The following is a 24,347-nucleotide window of genomic DNA, read 5'->3' on the forward strand; positions in this document are numbered from 1 at the left end:
CCAAACGGCATTCCACCATTGTTACTGCTATGGTTGTTGGCATTCCCATTACCTCCTGGATTGTTCGAGGTGCTAGCATTGCGATCATTAGGCGACCAAGTACGAATAGAGAGATAACATCAACATGAGCTCCAACTAACATCACGCTTCCCAATGCACACCCTAGAAAGTATACCGAGGCAGAAAGGTACGATTTGCAATTAAAAATTGGATACTCAAAACCAAGGGCTAAAAACTTACAAATCTCTTTGTCAACAACATAGGAATGTAAAGAGTCGATACCCAGAATGATAGGTCGGACAGGCAGGGAGGTAGGATCGAAACTTCGCTTCAACCACACAGAAACCAGCAACACTGAAAATTACAGCAGCAAACCAACTCTCTCAAATCCACACACGCAATCCACAAGAACACGAAATCCACACATAAGAGCCTCAGCTAGGAGTGATGTCTCACACTCGAAACTGCAATTGTAAAGTCTAGGAGGTTTTCACCCTCAAAGAAGTCAAGAATCAATCGGACAACATAACATTATATTTTCTCTGGATGATCAAATGAGGAGCCAAACACTTGTATATGTAGATTTTTCCCTCTGAAATTCAATGATAGATTTTTCCCTCTGAAATTCAATGTAATTGCTCCCAAATTCGCCCAAATCTCATTGCATTTCATTTCACTATCATATGGCGTCCAATTTACATTTCATTTTATTACCAAAATGGGCGCCCAAGTTGTAATTAAACAATAATTAGACAAGTTCGAACTTGCCTAAGTCCTCAAACAATAACTTTAGGCATTCTTCAAATTTCAACGCCTAACTTAGGAAAATAACAATATAGATGGCAGATAAATAATTTCCCCTAAGTTGCCCACAATACAAATAGTCAGTAATAAAAATAATTAAATATTAAACCTTAGGATAAGGAATTAATATTTAATTAAATAACTTATAACTCAAATACTGATCAATACCAAAATCAAGGATGAAGCTGTGCGACGAAGACCACTGAACTATGCTGAGTCAAGACCTTGTTCAAGGCTGCTAAAAATAAAAAATGCTCAACACAGCCACTTACTAAAAATAGTAAGTCAAGAAATACTGCTCTGAAAAACATGATCTCCGCACCCAGAGAAAGAGCTTGGAAAGCTCAGTAGAACTGCATCATCCAAACAGCCAAACCCTAACTTACTAAAAATAGTAAGTTCGTACTTCACCAAAGAATCGAATGCATGTTATGCCACCCTAGAGTTCATGGAAAACCCAGAAGGAAACCACAGACAAAACTAAAGAATTCCAACCTGATAAACCCTAAAAAGCTCACACAGAACTCCACAAAAGTTGGAAACCCTAATTCTCCTTTCCAACTAGCCTACGGGTCTCTGGAATAGGCCAATGGACCACTGAAAGCACATCACTGAGAATGGGACATTACAAACAATATCTATCAAATCCGTATCTAAGTTGCTTGCATTGATAATCGATATTCCTTGATCAATATCAATTAATGATGAAAATTGGTATGAATCAAGAGATGGCAATTAGCATTGTTAAGGAATGATCATTGATGATCAGAATATAGAACTGTGGAATGTCTCAATATCCTTTGACTATCAAGAAATATTGATCCTCACAAACATATCGATTTTATTATTATCAAAGAACCTTCGGCCAGATCAGGATGAGCATCCTTATAAAAGTATGAATAGGCAGATCACCACATTAACCATTGTCATCAAACATTCTCTAATTCCAAGAATATCGAAGTATGAAGAAACTAATCAATTTGAGTGATAACAACAATTACTAATGGAACAGCTTAACTAACCAACTTTATCGATGTTAACCTTGTTATGAAAAGGCACGGATTGAATAATCAAACACCATTGGTTATGCTTTATTGAACTGAAGGAGCACGATTAGAGTAACCATTATTAAGAGACAAGAGACGTGTCTCTTAAGGCACCTTTCCCATCGTATAAGGAGTCAATCAAATTCGTTTGCACAGGAGATGGATTGTCTTTTATTTTTCATCTACACCTACTATTGGATCGCTCTATTGAGAAGTAGCCTTCATAAGGAAAATCAGGCTGCATCCATCCAAAGATTGAAATCAGGAACAGCTCCATAACCTTTGCATATTTTCATAGCAAAATCTGAAACAGCAACCTATATCGCCATAGGCAATACCATCTATCTCATTGTATATAGCAATTTATTAATATAGTAAGTATATCATTTCACTGCAGTATACATAATCATACAAATCAGAGACAGCCAGTGACATTGTTGGCTGCCATAATTATATACATTTCTCTTCATAAAATTCATCTCATAGGTTCATTGCAGAAATCAGACATTGTCATTTAAGAATTATAAGTAAGTGTCTAGAAAGGACATTACAGCCTTTCACTACATGACAACATGGAGTTTGTAGGAATGTTGGGAATGGGATAATGGCAACCAATATTTTGCAGTTAATGTACACTTGGGTATTATACCATAGGTCCAGCTACTAGATGTAGACATTGATTGCATGACCTAAATACCTAAGAATTGATCAAAAGATAAAGTGATTCGCTTTCTCATAATTATTTGAGAGGAGTTGCACTTAAAATTACTTTTATATTTAATTTTTTTGTTACCCAATTTGCAAGCTTGAACAGACAAATAATACTCCATGTTCTTATCTTTCTTTCTTCGTTCTATTCATCTATGCAAATGTATTTTGCAAGTTAACAGTAAATTTTTGTGTCCTTATAAAGCTAAATTTGGATTTTTTTTCAATTTAATTGATTGATGATGATAAATTCTATGACTAAATCAAAAGAAAGTGCATATTCCATGGGCATTAAAGAAAAAATATATGGGACAGCCCGAATTGTTATTTTCCATCCACCTAGAAATACAGAATCTTTGTTTTACTCCAGCAAACTCTAAATCTGAGTCTAGTTTGTGCAAGGCCATATTGGCTATTCACTATTGATAAGATTGAATTATGTTTTTATTAAAGTTTTGTAACGTATAATTTTCCCGATGTAAATTATTTGTACTAAGCAATATGCAATATTCTCTCCATTTTATTTCTGCATTTTATATTTCTCCTTGTATTTTAGTAAACTATTAACATGGTTAAATCCATAGTTGAAAAACTCGGACTCGCCACGGACTCGGACTCGTGAAAGACTCGTGAAAGACTCGGCAAGGACTCGGCAAAAAAAAAACGTAGTTTTACAAAAAACATAAAGAAATTAATGCATTTAGAGAACATAAGAGCCATAATTGAAACATTACACATGTCACATACTCATAGTTTCAAACTTTCAACTCTAAAATGTATAATACCAAGATTTCTCCAATGCTAATTATGCTTTTATATGGAGCCTAATCAGACTCGGAGGTTAAATTTTCCCTACTTCCATCGGCACAATTTCCCCCTATATTTTTCAACAGGGGTTTGGGGGCAGCACCCCCAAGTTGGGGTCAAGGGCGTCGGGTGTTATTTTTCTTTTATTTTTCAGTCCCTCAGTTATGCCAAATGAAGGCAAATTTTTTTTTAAAAAACTCAATTTTAAAGCTTGCATGACTTTTTTTCTAGGTCTTGGCGAGTCCATCTGAAAGACTCGCGCGTCCATGCAAAAGACTCGCGAGTCTTTCAGATGGACTCGCCAAGACTCGCCTCGCGAGTCCTTGGCGAGTGGACTCGCCGCTCCCATGGACTTTAAATCTATATATTAAAATCCCAACATGAAGTTATCATGGCAAAGGAGTCCTATTGCTGCAGAAACAAGTTTGCATTTTCTGGGATAGTTGCAACCAATCTCCGGTACTTTGTGGTTCAGGTCAAGAGTTAGGGATCAGATGCATCAACTTATGAAAGAAATAAGTGCAGTTACATCCATGTTTAATCCGACAAAATAAATTTCTGCTTATTTAGACAATTCAGAGAGCTTTCAAATTCATAGCATTTACATTTGAGTTGTCATGCCCCTGATCTGATATTCTATTACCAGCAATGAAATTGTCTTACAAGGTAAGACTTCACAAATTCATAAGACATAACCATGTGCTTAGCTCGCCTACCTCTTGTAGTCGGGTTGGTTAACAGGGTCAGCCTTGAGGATCGATCATTCTTCTCCTTTAGTGCAGCGATTTAATTCAAAAATTATTAATTAGTTAATCAAGACTCTGCCTCTTGGTAAAGAGATGAAAGGCAGCGATCAAACACAAGGAGGTGTCTCTTCACAACCGGCATGACCATGGGAAAGGGCATGACTCTCCAGCATCAATGGAGGGGTATAAGAGATCATTCCAACATCCAAGGGAAAGCATCGAAGGAGATCAGATTTGGCATTGATAATAAATAGAATACACAGCAGATTCGAAAATATATTGTGGTCTTTGGTATGAGTTCCCATGATGAATACTATTTATATCTACACACTGCTGATCAATGATGCGTTGTTGTTTATGACTGTTTAACATAGCATAATGAATATTATTTGTATCTGCTCATTACTGGTTTATAATATGTTGTGGTTTATGACTGATTAATATATGTAGAATACATGGATAATATTGGATTCTTTATATGTTCTGATGGATTATTAAAATCAGCCATGATAGGGGTAATGAGGGATTACAAGGGGGGAAACGTCGTTGGGTTCCTCTTCTAGGTACGCCCCCTCATGGTAGCAGACCGGGGAGTCCCATGAGGCCAAGGGGGTACAAGGGGTTCTGCCTTTGGGCTTAGAAGGGATGGACTTCCAGAGCACCCTATTGTGAATACATCTCAACCCTCTATCATGGTGGATTAATACACCGAGAAGTCCAATCATAGGAATTGGGAGATGGATGACAAGATGAAGGGAACAGTTATAGGACACCTCACTAGGCACACCACCTCATATGGATGGCGCGGACCACATGAGGCCAAGAGGGATGGTACATCCACTCTTGGGCCTAGGGTAGAGGATATCTAGGGCACTCTATTGAGTCATTTTATACTAGCTCTCCTATGGTTGAGCTTTCTCAAACAGATTTAAGATATTTTGTGATTAAGTTTATATTTCTAATATATGCGTTTATGATTCCTAACTAAGAAAGATCTAATTTATGGATTATGGTTATAAATGGTTTCTAACCTGTTTGCAGGGCCTCGATCAGGTGAAAGATATCTCTAACCCTACTCTTGTTCACTTGGAAATTGTGATTTAGGGCTAAATTAGGGCATTCACAAAAAGGGACATTACATGAGTACAAGAATCAACTAATTCTTCTTCTCCATGTTCAAGTTCGTTTGAAAGATCAAGGTGATGACAACATAAACACTGATTCTGAAAAAAATTAGCTGAGAAAGCATGAATCATAGATTCATGATTATAATATTTTTACTTTTTAGTGTACATAGCAGTATAGATTCTTCGGAGTCACAGTAACTAGGAAACTCGGGCATGAAGATGGTAAGCAGTCATATCGTATCACCCTTACTCCGTTCCCCCATATCTCTCACCTTCGCTCTTACTTCAGTTGACTGGATGGTTGTACTTGGTTTCTGTGGTGATTGAAGAATAAGGTTCGCTTTAGACCCATTTGTGTAGGAGCATATACACCCATCGTAGGTTCTAGAATGCAAGGTATAGCTGGAGGATATAGTGGTTGGCCAAATTTTCTGGATTTATTGAATAAAAGTTCAATGATTTCTGATGCTTAGGCCATACTTCTCGACCAATAAGACTTCCTTTGGTGATGAGAGAGCAACTACAGCCTTCAGAGAGATCATTAATATCGAACATAATCCCATTACGGGGATATGCAACTAACATATTTGATAGATTAACAATTAAGTTTTTAAAGTATTGGTTATTTGATAGACCAAACTGCAAAGGGTTAAAACTTATTGAGGCAGTTTTGATATGCAAAGGGTTAAAACTTAATTGATAATCTATCAAATCGATTAACAGTTTGGATATGCAAAAAACAAATTTGATAGACTAAAAAAAATCTGAAATCATAAACGTATTGGTTGTTTGATTTCCATAATCCAAAAGTAAATAATTTGCCTCTAAGTTTTTAACAAATAACATTTCCTTTAGAATTATCCCGTTCTAAGTCTAGACTCCCAACCAAAATCAGTATTTTTGATTATGTGGATTTATGACGGATTACACATTCCAAATTTTGAAAAGCCCAAAGCAGTAAATCATATTCACCATTTCTCTCCAGAACAAACAGATACTTAAAAGGTGTGTGTGTCAAGTGACTCCCATGCCTTGTAAACATCACCAACATACACAAAATAAAATGTCATTTAGAATAAATAACTATGAAGACTACTCTCAGAAATCATCCTGCGATATGGCTTCAGAGCACACAGGTCACATCCCCCAAAAATTAAAACTCTCAACTTTAATATAATTAACACTTTCCCTGCTGCAAATTTTTTTCCTTGAACTCCACTAATTTGTGCAAACAATTTAAATTATGTATCTAGGACTAGAGACTACAAAATGCAAAGCAGATGCCTCATGCCGTGTAGAGCTGAGACAGTTAAAATGAGAAACGCAATTCACTCACTGTGTATAAAAGTAAAAAATGAAAACCCCAGACAAAATGGCATCGCTTGATAGTATCCCCACCATCAAAAAGAATGCAATTGCTCTGAAAGCAAGAAACCCTGCGGGCTTAATCGTATTGAAACAAGGCCTCCAGAGATCCTCATCATACACATTCGTCTCCTCTACGCCAGCTTCACCCCACCACTTCCACACCCTTCTGTACTTAAATACAACAAGTGCGGCTGCTGCAACCGTTAACAATACTACAAATTCACAGAAAAGAGCCTGCCAATGCAGCCAATACTCCAAATTTGTAGCGCTTACCATGCCTGGATCAAAGAAAAATCCTGTCCCCATAATTCACACCGTTATTCCTACATTTTATGATTCAACAGACTAACATAATAAAGCGCAAATTCTATGGAATCGTAGCATAATTATTAACCTGTACTGACTTGCAGTGCTCTGTCGGATTATTGGACTACAATTATGGTTGCGTTCAGCCTGTAGAACACGGAAAATTAAAGTCACTTTTTCACTGGATTCCAAGCTTGTGTATGAGGAAATCAAAGGCTGTCCACGCGTCGCGTGAATGAATTGCACCTCCTTTGCCAACAACTACTTTGGAATGCGAACTCTGCGATTTTTACGTGAGACCCGCAAGAATTTAAAAATTAACGTGCGTAATAACGATGGACAACAATGATGGCTTGCGTGAAGTATGGAACTTGATAAAGGAGCTTTATGCCCTTTAACAGTTCTCCATACCCGTACGCGCTTGATATGATTAGTATAGGAGATAAGATCTTTTAACATTTATTAGACTTATGCTATTCAAATATTCATTGAAAGCTTTTTAAATTCAGAGGATGAATTGATGGATATATACTTTTCTTTTTCTTTTTTTTCTTTTTTTTTTTAATTCTGTAGTAATAATAGTATTTGTTAGTTGCTTCATAAATATATTTGTTGACTAATTGATAAATGAGTCATGAATAATAGCCTATAAAAAACACTTACAATTCAATGATCAATAAATATCATTAATATTGATATAATATTTAAAGTATTATATTTTTAAAATCATAATAATATAATAAATTATAAATTGTTTGTTGGTTTTAGAAAATTAAAATTATCAATCTTATAGAAAATTGAAAATTGAATTACAAATTAATATTAAAAATAAATTCAAATAATAAAATAAATTTTAAGAAGATAAAATAACTGTTCAAGTAAAAATAAAATGATTCTAAAGTATAAAACTAAAATACAATTATTATTATAATTTAAGATTTAGATATATTGTTACTTAAGATTGTATATTAGATTATCATAATATTAAAAAAATTAATAATTCATAATAGATTATAAATAGAATATTAGAATGTATAATATTATGCAAAAGAAAATAAATATTAGAAATAAGAATAATTATTTTATTACATTATGAGAAAAAAAAAATTTAAAAATTATTGTATTAATTAAAAACAAATAAATAACAAATTAATTCTAATGACAAATTTTAAAAATTAAATATAAATAATATTTAAGATTGCTCATAACTTGACTTTTCTATAGCTACTTTTTAATTTATGGATTGGGTACTATAATAACTACTTTTTTTTCCTTAATTTTCAAAGTTTGTAATAAGTGAAATTTGCATCCACTAAAAATAAGACATAAAGTATCTTAACCAATCAAGTATTTAAAAATTAATTTTTAATATAATTTGAATTAAAAAATTTGCTTCTATACTAAAAGTAAAGATAAATATTTTAATAAAAAGAATTACATTTGAATTTGTTAAAACTACATTGTAAATAACTAATGAAACAAAACCCATTGGGATAGTATTAAACACTAGCAATAAAGTTCTCTTGGGTATACAAATTGATGAAAGATGTTCTTCAAGTTATGTTGGACTCTTGGAGTGATATCCATTTTCTTTTAAGTCTTAGACTTTGAATCAATTTCTTAAAATGATTGTATGATTGATCATAACTCAACATCTTAAATAACATAGAATTCAAAGAATTATTTTTCAGATATATAAAATAGTTTACAATCAATATTTTAATAACTTATCATAACCAATAAAATTATATGATGGAAAACAATTTAAAAAAAAAAAAAAGTGCATACCTAATTTTTCACTCAAGTTTTATAGTATATTGAGCTAATCATTATGCCCCAAGTACCATCATCCTCACACCCACATTCATCACTATCCTATTTATCACTTTATTGTTGATTCAATCTAGCAACTTGGTTATGTTGGTGTAATATTTTATTGCACCTATTTTATTAAATTAAATTAGGTAATATGTTTCATCTAGGTAGTTGATAATGGTGTGTCGTTAAGGCAACCATTTGTCATCTCTATCTTGTCAATTATTGATTGATGGAATTAGCACCACTTTCTTTACTCAATTGAGGTAGTTCATCTCTTCATTGAAGTTAATTAAAATTCTCTTGAACGTGTGTCACCATGACTTTTATATATATATAATGTTGAGAAATTAGTTATGTTGTATTTGAATTGTTAATGAACAAAATAGCCATTGTTCTTAAATTGAGAGTTTTATTAGTTTGGATAAATAGGGTTTAATATAATAAATTATAAGTTGTCTAGATTTAGGTATATTTTTTTTCAAATTAAATAAAAAAGCATCAAGATCAAATTGAAGAGGCATATTATATTATTGTGAAAAGAAGTTCAACGGAAAACATATAGAAGAGGGAACTAAGAGTTAGTAAGATGCGAAAGAATGGTGTCTATGTTGAAACTTCTACTTTTATTTATGCAAACTACCAATTAGATATGTTCAAGGAATTGCAAAATTTGATACAAATTAAGTTGGGTGTGAAGAATTTGTAATGTGGTGAAAATTAGGGTTTCACCGAATTAAGGTAATAAAACCACTAATTTTGCTTAAATAACCAATTACATTGAAAGAGAGATGGATCTAATAGATCTAGGCCTAATCCCTCTAAGAAGAAGCTCTGAAATATTGGTTAGATCTTCCTTTGTTAGGGTGTTATTCCCTCTTTCTAAATTGAATTGTGAAAAGATGAAATTAGGGTAAATGGATGAATATTGAAGAGATCATGGATAAATAGTGAGCTACAATCACCATATGGAGCCACAAACTTGGATCTGTTCAGATCTGCTCCCCGAAATTCGGCTTGATTTGTCGAGACCGTGGTGGTGGTCGCCTTGGTCCTCCGAACTTTTTGTCGTCAAAAGGGGAACCTGTTCGTCTCTGTGAATACTATCAATCCTCTGAAACGCAACTCTATACTTGTTCATGCACACAGTGAAAAGGGGAAAATAGTTGGGAATGGGGATTTGCCTAAGTCAAATCCCCAGTTTAGGAATTAACCTTGAATGAAATAATGCAAATATTGAAATAAATACTAGAAAGATATAACTCATATTTGCACTTGTTGATGATGATGTTTGACTTCTTTGAATGAAATCACATATGTTGTATGAAATGGCGTGAACATGACAAAACCCTAATCACACACACATGCTTGCAGATGAATGATGTAATTTTGCTCCACAATGGTTGAATGATGAATATGCAGCCTTGAAGATCTCTGAAAATGCTTGATAATGAATACTTCACGAAAGCAAGGAATTGATTGCTTAGAGTCTTAGATTGCTTGGAGATATGAAATTAGGTTGATCAAATATCTTTATATAGGGGTGTCTAGGTAAAATTATTGATTAGGCCGACCTCCAACAGTCGTGCGGAGCCACGAAGATGAAATCTCGTTGGAGGGATAAAACCACTACCCTAATTCAAAATTGGGCCCCATTGAGAGGGACCATGGCATTGGGCGCCATGACGCCTTCTGCAGAAGGGACCAAAATGAAGCCTCAAGGAGAAGGGTACCCCACCGAGGAATCCATTCAATGGGTGTTCATGGCATCAGAATTGGAGAATAGGCACAAAACAGACCTAAATAGGTGATGAGAATAAAACATGCTAAAGTAGGGGTACAAACATGAGGTGTAAATTGACCCAGTGACAATTTACGATGCTACAGAATTATACACAAGAGTTTTGAATGTTGACAATCAAAATCAATCATCATGAAGTAGATCAAGAAAAGATAATGGTACATCAATGGGTTGCATGGTAGCCTCCAAAAGAATTAAGCTAGTTAAACTAAAGACTATTGAAGAGACATATTAGCTTTCCTTGAAAGCATCTAGGAGAAGCTTCAACTAATTTTACTCATGTAAGTTTTTCTTAAGTAAAATCTACCATGTAAGAATTGCCAAAGCTAAATCTACCCAAAACCAAAATTCTTATAATCAACTCAAGTAACCTACTTGCTCAAAATAATGAAAGGCTCAATTTAACAATGGTTATTCTATTTATAAGAGACTCAAAGAAGAGAATACATATGTAGCCTCTTAGATGGATGAATCATGATAACACATTTCCAAACGAATGAGTTGATTCCAATTCAGAGAGGAGCTAACTCAATTGAGTAGAGGTAATGGTGGCACTTTATGAGGCAAGAATGGCACTTGACTCTCATCAATCAAGAAATACTGTCTTTTATAAAAGACAATACATTTCATTATTAATTGCTTAGAATGAATTATATTACCTAAGTAAACTTAATAAAATAACTACAATAAAATATTGCAACAACAAGCTAAGGCACAAGGAGCTCAAGAACTTTAACTATTACATAGAAATTTTATGTGTGTTCTTTGCAACCACCCTTGTTTCCCTTGCATTAGATAGAACTAGGCAAGCATTTCTTGTAGATACCAAAGACCTAGTTTTACAAAAGATAAGATTGTAAACTTGCAAAACAAGATTGCAAATTTTAGATGGGATCACAAATCTAAAAATTGACCTCAATATATGATTCTATCCAAGAGTTTAGAACATTAGATGTAGTCTCTCCTAGCCATAGATACACACTTTTGATCATCGATCTCATATATCAAGCTTCTTCCACAATGCCTTATCAAGTAAAATTCATTTCAAAGTACACAACCCTAATTCTTCCTAATTCAATGTTACTACATGTTTATTTACATTCTTTGTTAGTTTGCATTAGTCATATTTGTATATGGTGAAAATGGATAACAATAATGTTGAAAGACTAAATGAATTCAACCACAAAACCCTAGCCTAACAACAACAAAGATCCACCATAACATATGAAGATTACCTAAGACAATGCAAATCAAATGAAATCACAAAGATTACCTAAGACAAAGATTTGCCCTCAGATTTTATGTGCATAAGAGCTCAACAAAGAACGGAATGTGGTTGCAAGTAGGATCGCATATGTTCAAAAGTGTAGTGTAGTCAAGTAGTCAACAAGGGTTTCATAATGAAGGAAACATCCCCTTATATAGAAGACACTATATGAAATGGAGGGATAAGATTGAGAGGTGTAAAAGAGGTCGGCTATGATTAGAGGGTAGGTAAAGGAAATAATAAAATAATGAAAGGCTAGGTAGTGTATGAATTAAGAGATGAATAACATGTGTCATGGGTAGAAAAGGCTAATGAATTAATTAAATAAATAAATATTCATTTAATTAATAGAAGAAGTGAAATCAATTAAATAGATAAAATATTTAATTTAGGAAAAAGGGTAATTTAAATAAATAAATGTATTTATTTAAATGAGAAATAAGGCTAGAAGAGGATAAATGAATTAATTAAATAAATAAAGATTTATTTAATTAATAGAAGAATTAGGCTCAAATAATTAAATAAATAAAGATATTTATTTAATTAGACATGACAATTTTAGGTGTCTACAATATTATCAAATCCATTATCATTGCTCAATAATTAAAAAATAAAGGGTTAACTCATACTTAATTTATTACTCCCATTCACATTAAGATTTTATACAAAGGATGTGTTTATTCCTCTATATAAATTGGTGTGCCCATAGCTTCCACACCTAGCCTTTAGTCCTTGGTTTTCTAATTGTTTTAAGTTACAAATCTATGTGTAGACACCTAAAATTGTCCTCTAATAATTTAATTATTTTATCGTAAGCCTTCTATTAATTAAATAAATTTTTATTTATTTAATTAATTCACTTATCCTCTTCTAGTCTTTCCCTATTTAAATAAATATTCTTACTTATTTAAATTATCCTTTCCTTAAATTAAATAAATATTTTATTTATTTAATTGGTCCCACTTCTTCTATTAATTAAATAATTTTTTATTTATTCAATTAATTCATTAACTTTTTCCCTCCATGACACGTGTCATTTATCTTTTCATTTATCCAACCTACCCCCTTCATATTTTAGTATTTCCTCTACCTACCCTTTAATCCTAGTTGACCATTTATTTTTTCACTTCTTAATCTTATCCCTCCAATTCTTAAGGTGTTTTCTATGTAAAAAGATACTCTCTTCCTTTCAATCCTAATCAATCAACTAGCTAATGACATGCAACCTAGCCTTCAAGCAATCAGGTGACTTTACAACCACAATCCATTCTTTGTTGAGCTCTTGTGCATAATACAAAATCTAAGAGCAAATATATCAAACAAGATCAATGGAGATAGGAGACAATGGAGATCAAACCCTACTTGGCATGTGAATGGTATTATTGTTTCATTTGTGAATGAAGGAATTTTAATGACTTCCACGAGACCCAACGATCCAAGTGACCAAGAACCAAAATTAGCCCATGTTCAAGCTCATCTGCATGTTGTTTCTTCTGTTATGAATCTTGAGTAAGAAACTTGTTGTTTTGTGAAGCCTAGTCTCTTCAAAAAGTTCACTCAAATTGTCCACCTTTAACTCCTCAAACTGACTATGGAGATCATCATATGTTGCACATTCCTTGATGAAATGCCATTCTGTTTCCACCTCTCTCTTGCTGCAAAAAAATGCACATCCTCTCTTCCCACTCTTCTTTGGGCACCTTCCACCTGCCAATTTCACATCTCAAATGATGAGACCCAGTCCTCAGTTGAGCAAATAAAATTTTGGCCTTTGCGCTAATCGTAGATCTCAAATAGGTTTTTTCATCATGTTTCCAAGAATGGTTAAATTCTTTGATATAGTATGTTGTTTTCCTACCTAACTGTTTTGTCCACATGGCATTTCTAATTTTTTCTAGGACCCACTTTTTAATCTCCTCTTTAGTGCCAGAACATTCATGTTGATTTAGGTCCCACTTGTTCATCCACTTGTTGTTTTGTTTCTTTCATGTCTTCTTCCTACGTTTTAGCTCCTCCTCAACAATCATTTTGGTTCAGTAGTGCTTGTCCATATTTTCAATCTTTTTTAAGTAGTATAACAACCGAATTACCACTGAAGCCTCAATTGGGAACATACCAGCTTCTGCTAGAAGAATCTAATAAGGTATAGTTGATTTGACTTTGAGACTGCCAGTAATTAGATGCTTTTGAATTCTTTCTATTTGTCGCCATTTGTGGTTTGACATGCTATTCCCCCAAACTTCACACCCGTAAAGGATAACTGGCACTACTAACAATCCAAAAAGAGTTTTCTTAGTCTTCCAATCCCACAACTCAGCTTTCCTACATATGTTATGAAGAAGGTATAAGGCTTTCCATCCTCCTTGAATCCTCTTTGATCTTCGTTGATTTGCATGATCTTAGGTTTCTTCATTGGTGTATGGTGAATGCTTCATTATAGAACTAGGGTTTTGTTGTGGTTGGATCTTTGTGGTTTTGCAATAGTTTTATATCATCTTTTTTCACTGTATACACTATGTACTTGATGTTTCATATCATTGTGTGATTTGATTTACTCCTTGTAGATTTAGTGTTTTGCCTAGATTTAGCCCTTAGTTGCTTTCCTCGTTTGGATTCTTCACTCGTAAGAGTTTTCCCTTAGGATTTATCCTTCGATAGTTGTTCTTTTCTAATCCAATATTTTTATTGTATTTATCTTATTTGCAGATCTAAAATGAACTTGTGTCCACATTCCTTAGAATTTATTTTCACCTAGAGTTTTGCCTTTAGTTTGTTTTTTCCATCATCCATTGGGTGCTTGTATTGTTATATCTTACTCATGGATTCCCATGAACCTTTTTCCTTTGGCTTTTACCATGAATATCTAACAGATTTTAATGTGTTCCTCTTATTTGTTACATGTGATCCTTCAACCTTTGATGGCATCATATCATTCTATCACATGGATTGTGATGTATATTCTATGGATGTGTTATTTCATTATGTATGTGGTTTTTCATCCTTCATGGAGCCATTAAATGGTTTCTCTTGCCTTTTAGATGCATTCACATTATTTGTTTATGAGTGTAACATTGATTTCTCTTTTTTTATGACTAGTCGTAGCAATTGTCATGAGCCTTATGATGATCATACTCTTTATATGACTACTAGTGATACTTTACCTTTGGGCATGTATTTCCTTTATTTCATTATTTACTTAAGGATGAGACATGTGATTCTTTCTTATGTGATATGTGTTAATTGTTTTCAACTTAGATGGTGTTGTTTGGTTCATGATGATGATAGCCCTCAAGCAACTTATGACGATCACATTAATTTTCTTGATGCTTTTATGTAATGATATTAAAGTATGTGTTTCTAATGTGCATATTAATTATAAATCAATAGTATGTGCTTCTAATGTTTTATCCCTAACCACTATTGAAACATCTGGGATTTATGATTCATGTGATGAGGTTATTCCACGTAAAGATAGTTATTCTTCTTTTGTGTGCATTGATGATATACCTAATGAGGATCCTTATGATATTTGTTTGTTTGATTAAATATGTTTTGCATTCTTTGTCATATAATATTGTTATAGTCATCCAATAGCCATCCTAGGGTTGCCATAACCTTGCAACCCCCAAAAAAAAATCCATATTTTTAAAGTTTATTATGTGAAAACTTAACTTGTGTACACTAATTTTTAATGTGTGTGGGGCATTTTAGGTGGATTAGTACAACTCTTGCTAGATGGTACGACATTTTTTTGCATATACAAATCTTTTCACTCTTTTGCAAGATTTTGGGAACAACCCTCGACAATCTTTACTTGGTTTCAATTTATTGTACAATCCTCAAGCCTTATGTGCACCAACATAGTCTAGATGCAAGTTCCTTGTCTCACACAACTTGAAGCAAGCAATCTCAAGAAAATGTCAACAAATGTCACATTCAAAATATGTGGTCAAGTCGTCACTTGGTTGTTTCTAGTAGAAGCAATGATTACTCCACAAGTGATTTATTGTCCAATTGAATTATCTACAAGAAGTTGTTACTTAACAAGGGGTAACCAACTTTTCAAATTTGGAATGTTGAAGTTTGAAATTAATGAGGAATTGCCTAAATGTTCAAAAGTATTTATCCTTTGGATCATATTTCCTCCGCACATGCATTGATGGTGATATAGATATTTCCAATATTGGGATCCTTGTAGAATAAAATTTCATTCTCTTGGGCACTTATTTATTCAAGGTTCTTGATCATCAAAAAGGTCTACAATTTGATAAAGAAAGATCACCCAGAGCTAAGATTTGGAAGGTAATGCAAAGTCTCTACATAGATTGAATATTTCTCATTAGGTTGAGCATCATAATATGACAAGTTTCACAATTAAAGTGGCTCATGTTGTATTTATTTCATTCTGCAAATTAATGTTTATTCACATTTTGTTTCCTACATTTTCTTCCATATTACTCTATTTATGTGTTATATGTGTTCATTCTCTAGATGTATATTTTGACATGCTTTCTACAATTGCACCAATCACCATTATAAATTTTATTCTAAGCCCTTAGAGGTGAGCTTGCAAGACTTCTATAATTGAAAGCATTTATGTGAATACTTGATGATTTGCAAGATTTTGCTAAGACCCACACATAATTTTATATTTTTTTAATATTTTCACATCAAATACAAGTGAAGAGAAGAGTGTTGCAAGTTGATTATTGATAGCAACAACACCGCCAACTTAATGTCCACAAAGATACTACGGAAGTTGGGGTTGAACACTGGTGTGCACCTCATGTCATACAAAGTCTCTCAATTGCTAAAAGGACAAGAAATCATGGTGACAAAGCAATTACATGTTACATTTTGCATTGGTTGATACACAAAGGACGTATGGTTTGACAACATCCCCATGCATGCTTGTCATGTATTATTGGGCATACCCTAGTAGTATGCAAAGGTGGAATCCATGGTACAAGAAAAGACACTTTCATCACCATCAAGAATAGTAGGAAGCTTAAGTTATTGTCCATTGTTGTGCCCATACAAAAATTAATGTTTGTACTTACCTTATATTCATTTGTTATCAAACAATCATCATTTGTATGTTAACCATAGTTATTTACAGTCTTCCCAATAATTTGCAAGGTTCATTACGTCATGGTCTTTCCTTCAACTAACAAGTTTTGCAAGGTGAAGATAATCCCCACAAGCTCAATAATGAGTAAGCAATCACATGCCAAGGGCAATGAAAGAGAAAGGAATGATAGAACAAGCAAGAGTGGATTAGTTGATCAATTATGATAAAGTTAGTTGAAATATTGTCCACTTTAAGATGAAAATTTAGCAAAATTTTCCAATGACCTAACCACTTAGCACATCTACTCATCAGTCTAAAATTGATAACATGGGAGGTTTTCTTCACCTAAATCTTTGCCCAATTGAAGAAGGCGTAAAGGACATGCCTAAGGCGCACTTTTGGTGTAGCCAAACCATTGAATTTCTCTAATGAAATGAAATAAAGGTGGCAATTTCATTAGTAATATCACCTAGATTTTATTAATGCATGTTTCTATCAAGATCAAGGTAGAAATGGCTAAAGTAATGTTTTTCACCTACCTAGTGTTCCACCACACATCAAGCCCAAGTCAAGTGCACCTTTCCCTTAGCTAAACCACCAAACTTTTCTACTAAGCATTGAAAAACTAACTAAAGCCTTAGTAATCTCCACCAAGTCCACTTTTTTAAGTGACAAATAGTGATGAGGCACATACCATGCTTGACTTAGCCCATCCAATCTTCCACCAAGTCTTTTTAAAAGTGATCCAAACATATAAGGCACATGCTTAGTCATATCTTGTCATGGTTAAGTGACTAAAGGTGCACACTAAGCATTTATTCCCCTGAGAAAGACGCCAATTTTGCACAGTAGAGGTGGTTAGACCATTAGTCTCTTCACCCATGTTTGAGAAAATAAAACATTATGAGGTGGGATTTTCTCATGACAAAGTCATCAGTTTATTCCATGTAAATCTTGTATGAAAATCATTTGGAAAAGGGACACCATAGTATACTCAATTGATTTTGTGAAAGCAACTTAAAAAAAGCATGTAAAGAGGAATTTCAATGCCTATATAAAAACAATTCATCATTGCAAACACCAAACTAATTCAGAATTAGTTTTCACAACATAAGAAAGACATTTATTTCCTATTATTGCATATCTTTAGGAGGATCTCAACACCATTAAGGCACAAATTTCAGCATACTTGTAGTGCTAAAAGAGATCACTTATCTGTATTGGTTTGTGTAGCATCCTAAACTTGCACCCCCTGCAATTTCCAACCGCATTTGGGTCTTCGCCTTAGTGTTTGCGCCCCCGGCCTGATTGAAGACCTGACTATGCTCTTGCACATCATAAATGCCAAAATTATCAACTTTGCACTCAACCTGCACTGGATCCTAGCCCCAAAATAGGGCAGTACGCCCTCGTCCTCACTAGGACCAGGGTGCCTCATTTTGGGCCCAATTTGAAACCTCTTCCCCATCTCAAATTTGAGCGGGATTTCTTTCTCCGTCTCGGCCTATGTCAGGAAATTAATCAATTAATCCAACAAGCAGGTATATAAAGAGGATTTCCCCTCTCGTTTGGGGACCATGAAAAATCAAGAAGCATTCAAGCACACAAGCAATCTAGCATTCAAGAGAAATTGAGCATTTTCGGTCTTCCTTCAAGCCTTGGAGCACTAATAAAGTCAAGGATCAAGCATTGAAGTGGAGATCTATATCCTATTTCATGAAACCCTAATTCCATGTGGAGGCAAACAAAACTTCACAAGGAGGTATAATCATTCCATTTTCAGTCATAATTTAGCATCTCCCTCAAAAGGAGAACATTTCCTTTTAGTCATTTCAATTACATTTATCTCAATTTCATGGTTAATTCCAAAACCGAGGTTTGACCAAAGGCAAGCCCCTATTCCCAACCTATTTCCCTTTCTTTATGTGTGTAGGAAATAGGTGTGCAGTTGTACTTCTGAAAATAAGCTTCAGACACAGAGACAGAACAACCCTATTCGACGCGCGAAAAATTTGGAGGACCAAGAGGCAACACCATGGTCCCTGCTTTTTCGGGGCATTTTCGCAAGGCATATCTGAATCAGCTCATATTTCTCAGATCCAGGTGCACAACTGAATCTCGCATCTGTAGCTCAGTATTTTCTCAGTTTTGTCTTCAATTTCAGCACTTTACCCTAAATCAGCATTTCAACTTACAAAAGAGGGAAAAATACATCATAATCAATCAATCCACTTAGTATTCAGTCCTTATCTGATTTGTGATTGAATCTAGTGGATTCCTCCTCTCTTTGAATGTAAAGGTCATCTCTCCATTCAAAGCGAAAATTGATTTGGTGATTTCTCCTTCTATGTTGCAAATTGCCAAATCAAATTTTCCTCTTTACAGTTTGTATGAAAATTGAGTTATTTTCATTTGATGAGGGTTTTGTTTTCCACGTGGTAGTTTTTTATTATGGAAAAAACAAGTTTTGAAGGGACCCTGAAACCCTTTACATCAAATCATATAAGATAGATCAAATAAAGTCCATTCAAAACAAAACCAACAGACAAAACCCCATAGGGCTGAGAGACGGCAAAAATAAAGCAAAAAAACCGTTCAGCCCACAAAAACAGCAAACTAACAGCACAAACCCAGCAACAGAAACAGATCAAGCCAAATTTGTAAGATTCTCTGCAACATCAGCACTAAGTTGATGCATCTTCTTGGCAGTATTCTTCAAATCCAGGATGTCCTGGGGCATTTCAGTGGCTTTCTTCTTCATGCTAGCCCGAGTACGCTTTCCTGGAGGACCCGAATATTTCGCACCAACAACCATCTCCTTGTCCACGTCCACCACAGTCCTACCCATCTGAGCTTTCTCCAACTTGCTAACCATGGTAGACATAGTGTCAGCAGAGGCCTTGACAATATTCTGACTGGTTTCCATAATACCCTAGAGGGTAGCTTCGCATTTAGCATTTTTGGCCTCCATATCCACAAATTTTTTATCAGATATCTCCTTCACTCTTTGGGTGGATTCCATGTTCTTAGCCAAACAATCAGTCATAACCTGTTTTTTGCTTTTTATCCACAGAACACCCGCCAAAGCCCCCTCAACCACCTCCTTACCAATATCAGCAGGGTGAGCACTAACAACAGCATGCGGCATATCTTCAACATTAGCCTGCATAACTTCCATCTGGGAAGATAAAGACCAATGCTTGAGATTGATGTTCTTAATCTCATAAAACACCCACCTGAAAAGACGGAAAACCTCCAGAGAGTTGTTATTGGCAATGTTCAGCACATCAAACGGGATCTCTTGTTTAGGATGAAAATCTTGTGGGGCAAAATCCGTCGATTCTTGGGAATTTTGTTCAGAGCCATGGGACGAAGAGGACACCTCGACATAATGAGTTTGGTCCAGGGAATCCTGATCATCAGGGTTGTCTGAGACCTTCAAAGTGGCCTTTCAAGTTTTACCCTTAGGACGTTTGCTTGAACCCTCACCACCAGCACCAGGGGACCCCTTACTAACACCTGAAGCAACCACCTTAACTCCAGTTTTGGCCTTTTTGCTAGTGTGAGGGACAAAATCCCCATCATTACTGTCAGTTTCCCATCCTTCCGACTCCGAGTCCTCACTATCATCAATCTCTTCATCAGAAACAGGAGAGGGCTTGCTAGGGTTTTCAAAAGCCCTAGCTTTCAAATGCTCAAAGATAAGAGCGATTAAACCTTGGTGTAAAACAGGATTAACATGGGGATTCTCCTTAAAGTTAGCAATGCTAACATTCAACGAAGATAGCAAATAAAACGGAAACGACATTTTCTCATTATGACGAAAATTATTAAGGAACACAAAATGATACCCGTATATTTTAGTGAACCTGTCATCCAAAGTGAAAAACTCCATAATCATCTTCAAAAGCCCCCTACATATGGCCTTAATCTGCTTCGGCTCAAAGTGGGTCTTGTTAGCTTTCACCAGGCGCTCATGCTCCTTCTCTTTCTTAGGGAATCTCTTCACAGCAGCGTTAGAGATTTTTCTGTCTCTGTAAAATTTAATCCCCTCCGTAGGCATTCCCATCACTTCAGCAATAAGATCTTCATTGATCTCAGTCGCCCTACCAAACAAATGCACCTTACCATCCTTCCATCCCTTCACGAATTGCCTAGTAACACTCTGGTTATGCCCATGCAGTTTCTCCAGGAATGTCGCCACTCCCCCCTTCTGCAATCTATGCCAAATGGTAGGGTTCTTCTTCCAATTAGCACAATTTGGAGGTTCCACTCTGCGTCGTTGACCCCCCATAGTATTAAAACTCGGCTTAGAAACAACAATCTTCATTAGAACAGAGTCTGCAAAAAAAAAACAGCAGCAGCTTCCAAAACAAGTAATACCCATAAAGCATGCAAAGTCTGGCAGTAATAATTATAACTTAAGGCATTCAGACCAAACGCAAGCTGAAAAATGATGACAAAATTAAACACTTTCATCATTGAAAATAGTAGGGATCTCATCATATCTGTCATGTGTTCGATCGTGCATAAGAAGTGACCGAACCTCATACTCCAAGGTGTCTTCATTAAACCACACCTTCCTTGTGTTAAGTCTAACCCCTATGTTAGCGAAATAGTCCGCTACACAATTAACCTCTCTATAGTTATGAGAAATATATGACTCTTCAAAGGTATTGATAATACTCTTAGAGGCATTAATAATATTCTCAATAGTCCATGAAGGTAAACTTTTCCCCCTTAGACATTGAATAATATTATTCGAATCTCCCTCAATCCACACCTTCCTGCATCGAAGTTGCTTAGCAATTTGTAGAGTTTAGAAGGCGCCCATGGCTTCAGCAAGGTAGTTAGTCTGGGTACCCATGGGGAGTGCCACCGCTGCAATACACCTACCATGCTCATCCCTTATCACTCCCCCACACCCAGCTAGCCCAGGATTGCCCTTAGCCGGCCCATCAAAATTAATTTTAACCCATTCTGAAGGAGGGAAACTTCACACACAACTTTCTCTAGTCTTCTTCCTTTGTCTTTGATATTTGGGCATAACAATTCTCCACTCCTTAGAAACAACATTCTCAGAATCATTATTCGGGATTGAAGAGAACGAGGAACCAGCACTGAAAACCACATTGACATTCTCAGATAGCCCTGAATAACCACGTGGTAGTTACTCCAAAAAAAAAAAATTCATATAAAGGTGACACCTAGGGTTAAATTGATTATTAGTTTTTTCCTTCAAACATTCCATTGATACACTTATCAAATAAATTAAAACTATCTTATTTTCAAGTGTAATTTGTGAGTGTATATCAATGTTAGGAGAACTAGTTTGTAAAGGAGTATTTATTGTTGTTTTAGTGGTTAATTTTCTAAGATTTATCATAGAACATCATTCTGTTGATTGCTTTTAAATTTGAGTTAAGGTTGATGTAGAATCAAAAGAAAGAGGACTTCTCAAATTCAAAGCATTGGAAGAGTGGTTTTATTGTTCTTTAGAAGATTCACCATGCTCTATTCAAAAAGAGTTTCATAATCCTAGAGGTCACTCATACAACTTATTATTTTAGTAATGGCTATTGCAAGTCGTTATCATTTATATAACTTATAATGTCTCATTTCAAGAAATAGATATGGGTTGATTCAGTTAGTTGTATCTTATTAATTTTTTTAGGCTAGATTTGTTTTAAGTTCATTTTTTTCCAATTTTTTTGTAACTCTTGAATAGGTGAACTTTAAATCATTTCCTTTTGGGATATTTAATTAAAATTATTATTCTCAAATCCCTAAACGCTATTCATTGTAACGAACAAAAAAGTGTCTTGGGCAAAAGTCAGTCTTAATTATAATAAAAGTGAAGTTTATGTTGCAAAAACTGTATTCAACTACATTTTTTGTGGAACATAAGTTTATAATTTCATGAATTGGATTGGTAGTAGATTATATTTAGGTTTCGCATTGATGATAATCATCTACTTAGGTTGTAGTTTGCATGCAATGCAGCCTTTTCAATTCCTAGAATGTTGTGTAGTTTAAATAGATATTGCTTTAAATCTCGTTAACATCAAAGTACTAGACTTTGTTTGAACCAATGGGAAGTTGTTCTTGTTTGTGTCTACATTGTTTCTTTCCATTCAATATCAAGGTTTGATTGTTTACATTTTGGTGCATGTATTGAGTGCAAAAACATTGGCACATATAATCTTTTCATTTATGCAAACCCCTCTTAGTAAATTGTGTATAGTGTGTATATTTGTCTACCTTGTATATAGTTTTAATTTAGGGTTGGTTTGCTTAGGTTTCAAGTTTAGATAGATCCCATGGAGCTTCCCCTTCTAATTTGAAGAATGGTTTTACAATACACATTCTTGCATTTTGTGTTGTCTTGCAAAATACAATTTAAAATGGCTAACACCTGTGAAGGTAAAGAAAGAAGGCATGAAGGGTGAGGTGGTGATGTTGTCAACAAAAGAGATCCTCAAAGAAGGCAAGCAACTTGCAACACTATCATGCACTAGTAGTCAAGCCCCCACAAAAAGGGAAGAAGCTACATATCTCAAAAGAGCCAAATATTGTTTTGTTGCTAAAAAAAAAATTGCAATTGTGATTAGTAGCTGTTGTAAAATTTTGCTTCTCAAAATATTGCATATTTTCTTTATTTATTATTTCCTCTCTATTTTTCTTGAAAGATGGGAAATGTTTTAATTCACTATAATATTTAGCCACTATATTTTAATAAATGCGGACATCTAATTAAAGGTTCCACTTTTAATAAAAATAGTCTCACAAGAGTAAAGAAAGAAAGGAAAAAAGACTCAAAGCATGCAAATAGATACTTTTAAAAGAAAATGAAACATGAATGAAAAATATTTTTTAGGAGAATATATTTTCAAATGAAAAGGCCACGAAACTACTCTTCTACTACAACAATCAATTCAATAGCATGGTGTGTTGCATTCAATAAGCACCTATGATGATCAAGGCATTTTGGTGTTGTGGTTTTTTTTAGATTTTAGTTTATTCTATTTTGTACAAATAGGAGCTTCAAGCTTATTTATAAATTAGAATGACATTTGCAATTTCATGCTTTTATAAGTTTTATGTACAATCCATTTTCGTGCTTTTCATTTGTAAGCTCTAAGGTTGTTCTAATTCATGTCTAAAAATTATGTTATATTTTGTACAAATAGGAGCTTCAAACTTATTTATAAATTAGAATGGTGTTTGTAAGTTTGTTCTTTTAGAGGTTTTATGTACAATCCCTTCTCATTCTTTTCATTTGTAAGCTCTAAGGTTGCTTAAATCCATATGTCTAGAAATTATGTTAAGCTTTATAGTTTGTAAATGAGCAATTTTGATTGAATTAATGAAATGTTTGTGATTTCTACTATCCTTTTGTATTGCATGATGCATGAATGTTGTTTTCTTTTACATCATTGCAACTATGCTTTTAAATTTTGTTGACTATCGAGTTCCATGTT

At 34.4% G+C, this 24,347-nt stretch overlaps 1 protein-coding gene across 3 annotated transcripts in view; it reads right to left on the minus strand.

The window, feature by feature from the left end:
- The window catches only part of LOC131077716 (uncharacterized), a 149,267-nt gene that overhangs the window by 107,309 nt on the left and 17,611 nt on the right, over nt 1–24,347 (minus strand). The window contains exons 1-2 of one of the 3 annotated variants that reach the window (XM_058015253.2): nt 7,001–7,344; nt 6,575–6,902 (exon numbers count right to left, since the gene is read on the minus strand). The exons of 1 other annotated variant lie outside the window; for it this stretch is intronic. In XM_058015253.2, coding sequence (XP_057871236.2) covers nt 6,575–6,882 — 308 coding nt within the window. In that variant the 5' untranslated portion in view covers nt 6,883–6,902; nt 7,001–7,344. Of the gene's footprint in view, nt 1–6,574; nt 6,903–7,000; nt 7,345–24,347 lie in introns of those variants that run through there. One more of the 3 variants, XM_058015254.2, reaches the window with a different exon arrangement.

Source organism: Cryptomeria japonica, chromosome 5 (assembly GCF_030272615.1).
Source record: "Cryptomeria japonica chromosome 5, Sugi_1.0, whole genome shotgun sequence".
Classification (NCBI taxonomy): Eukaryota; Viridiplantae; Streptophyta; class Pinopsida; order Cupressales; family Cupressaceae; genus Cryptomeria; species Cryptomeria japonica.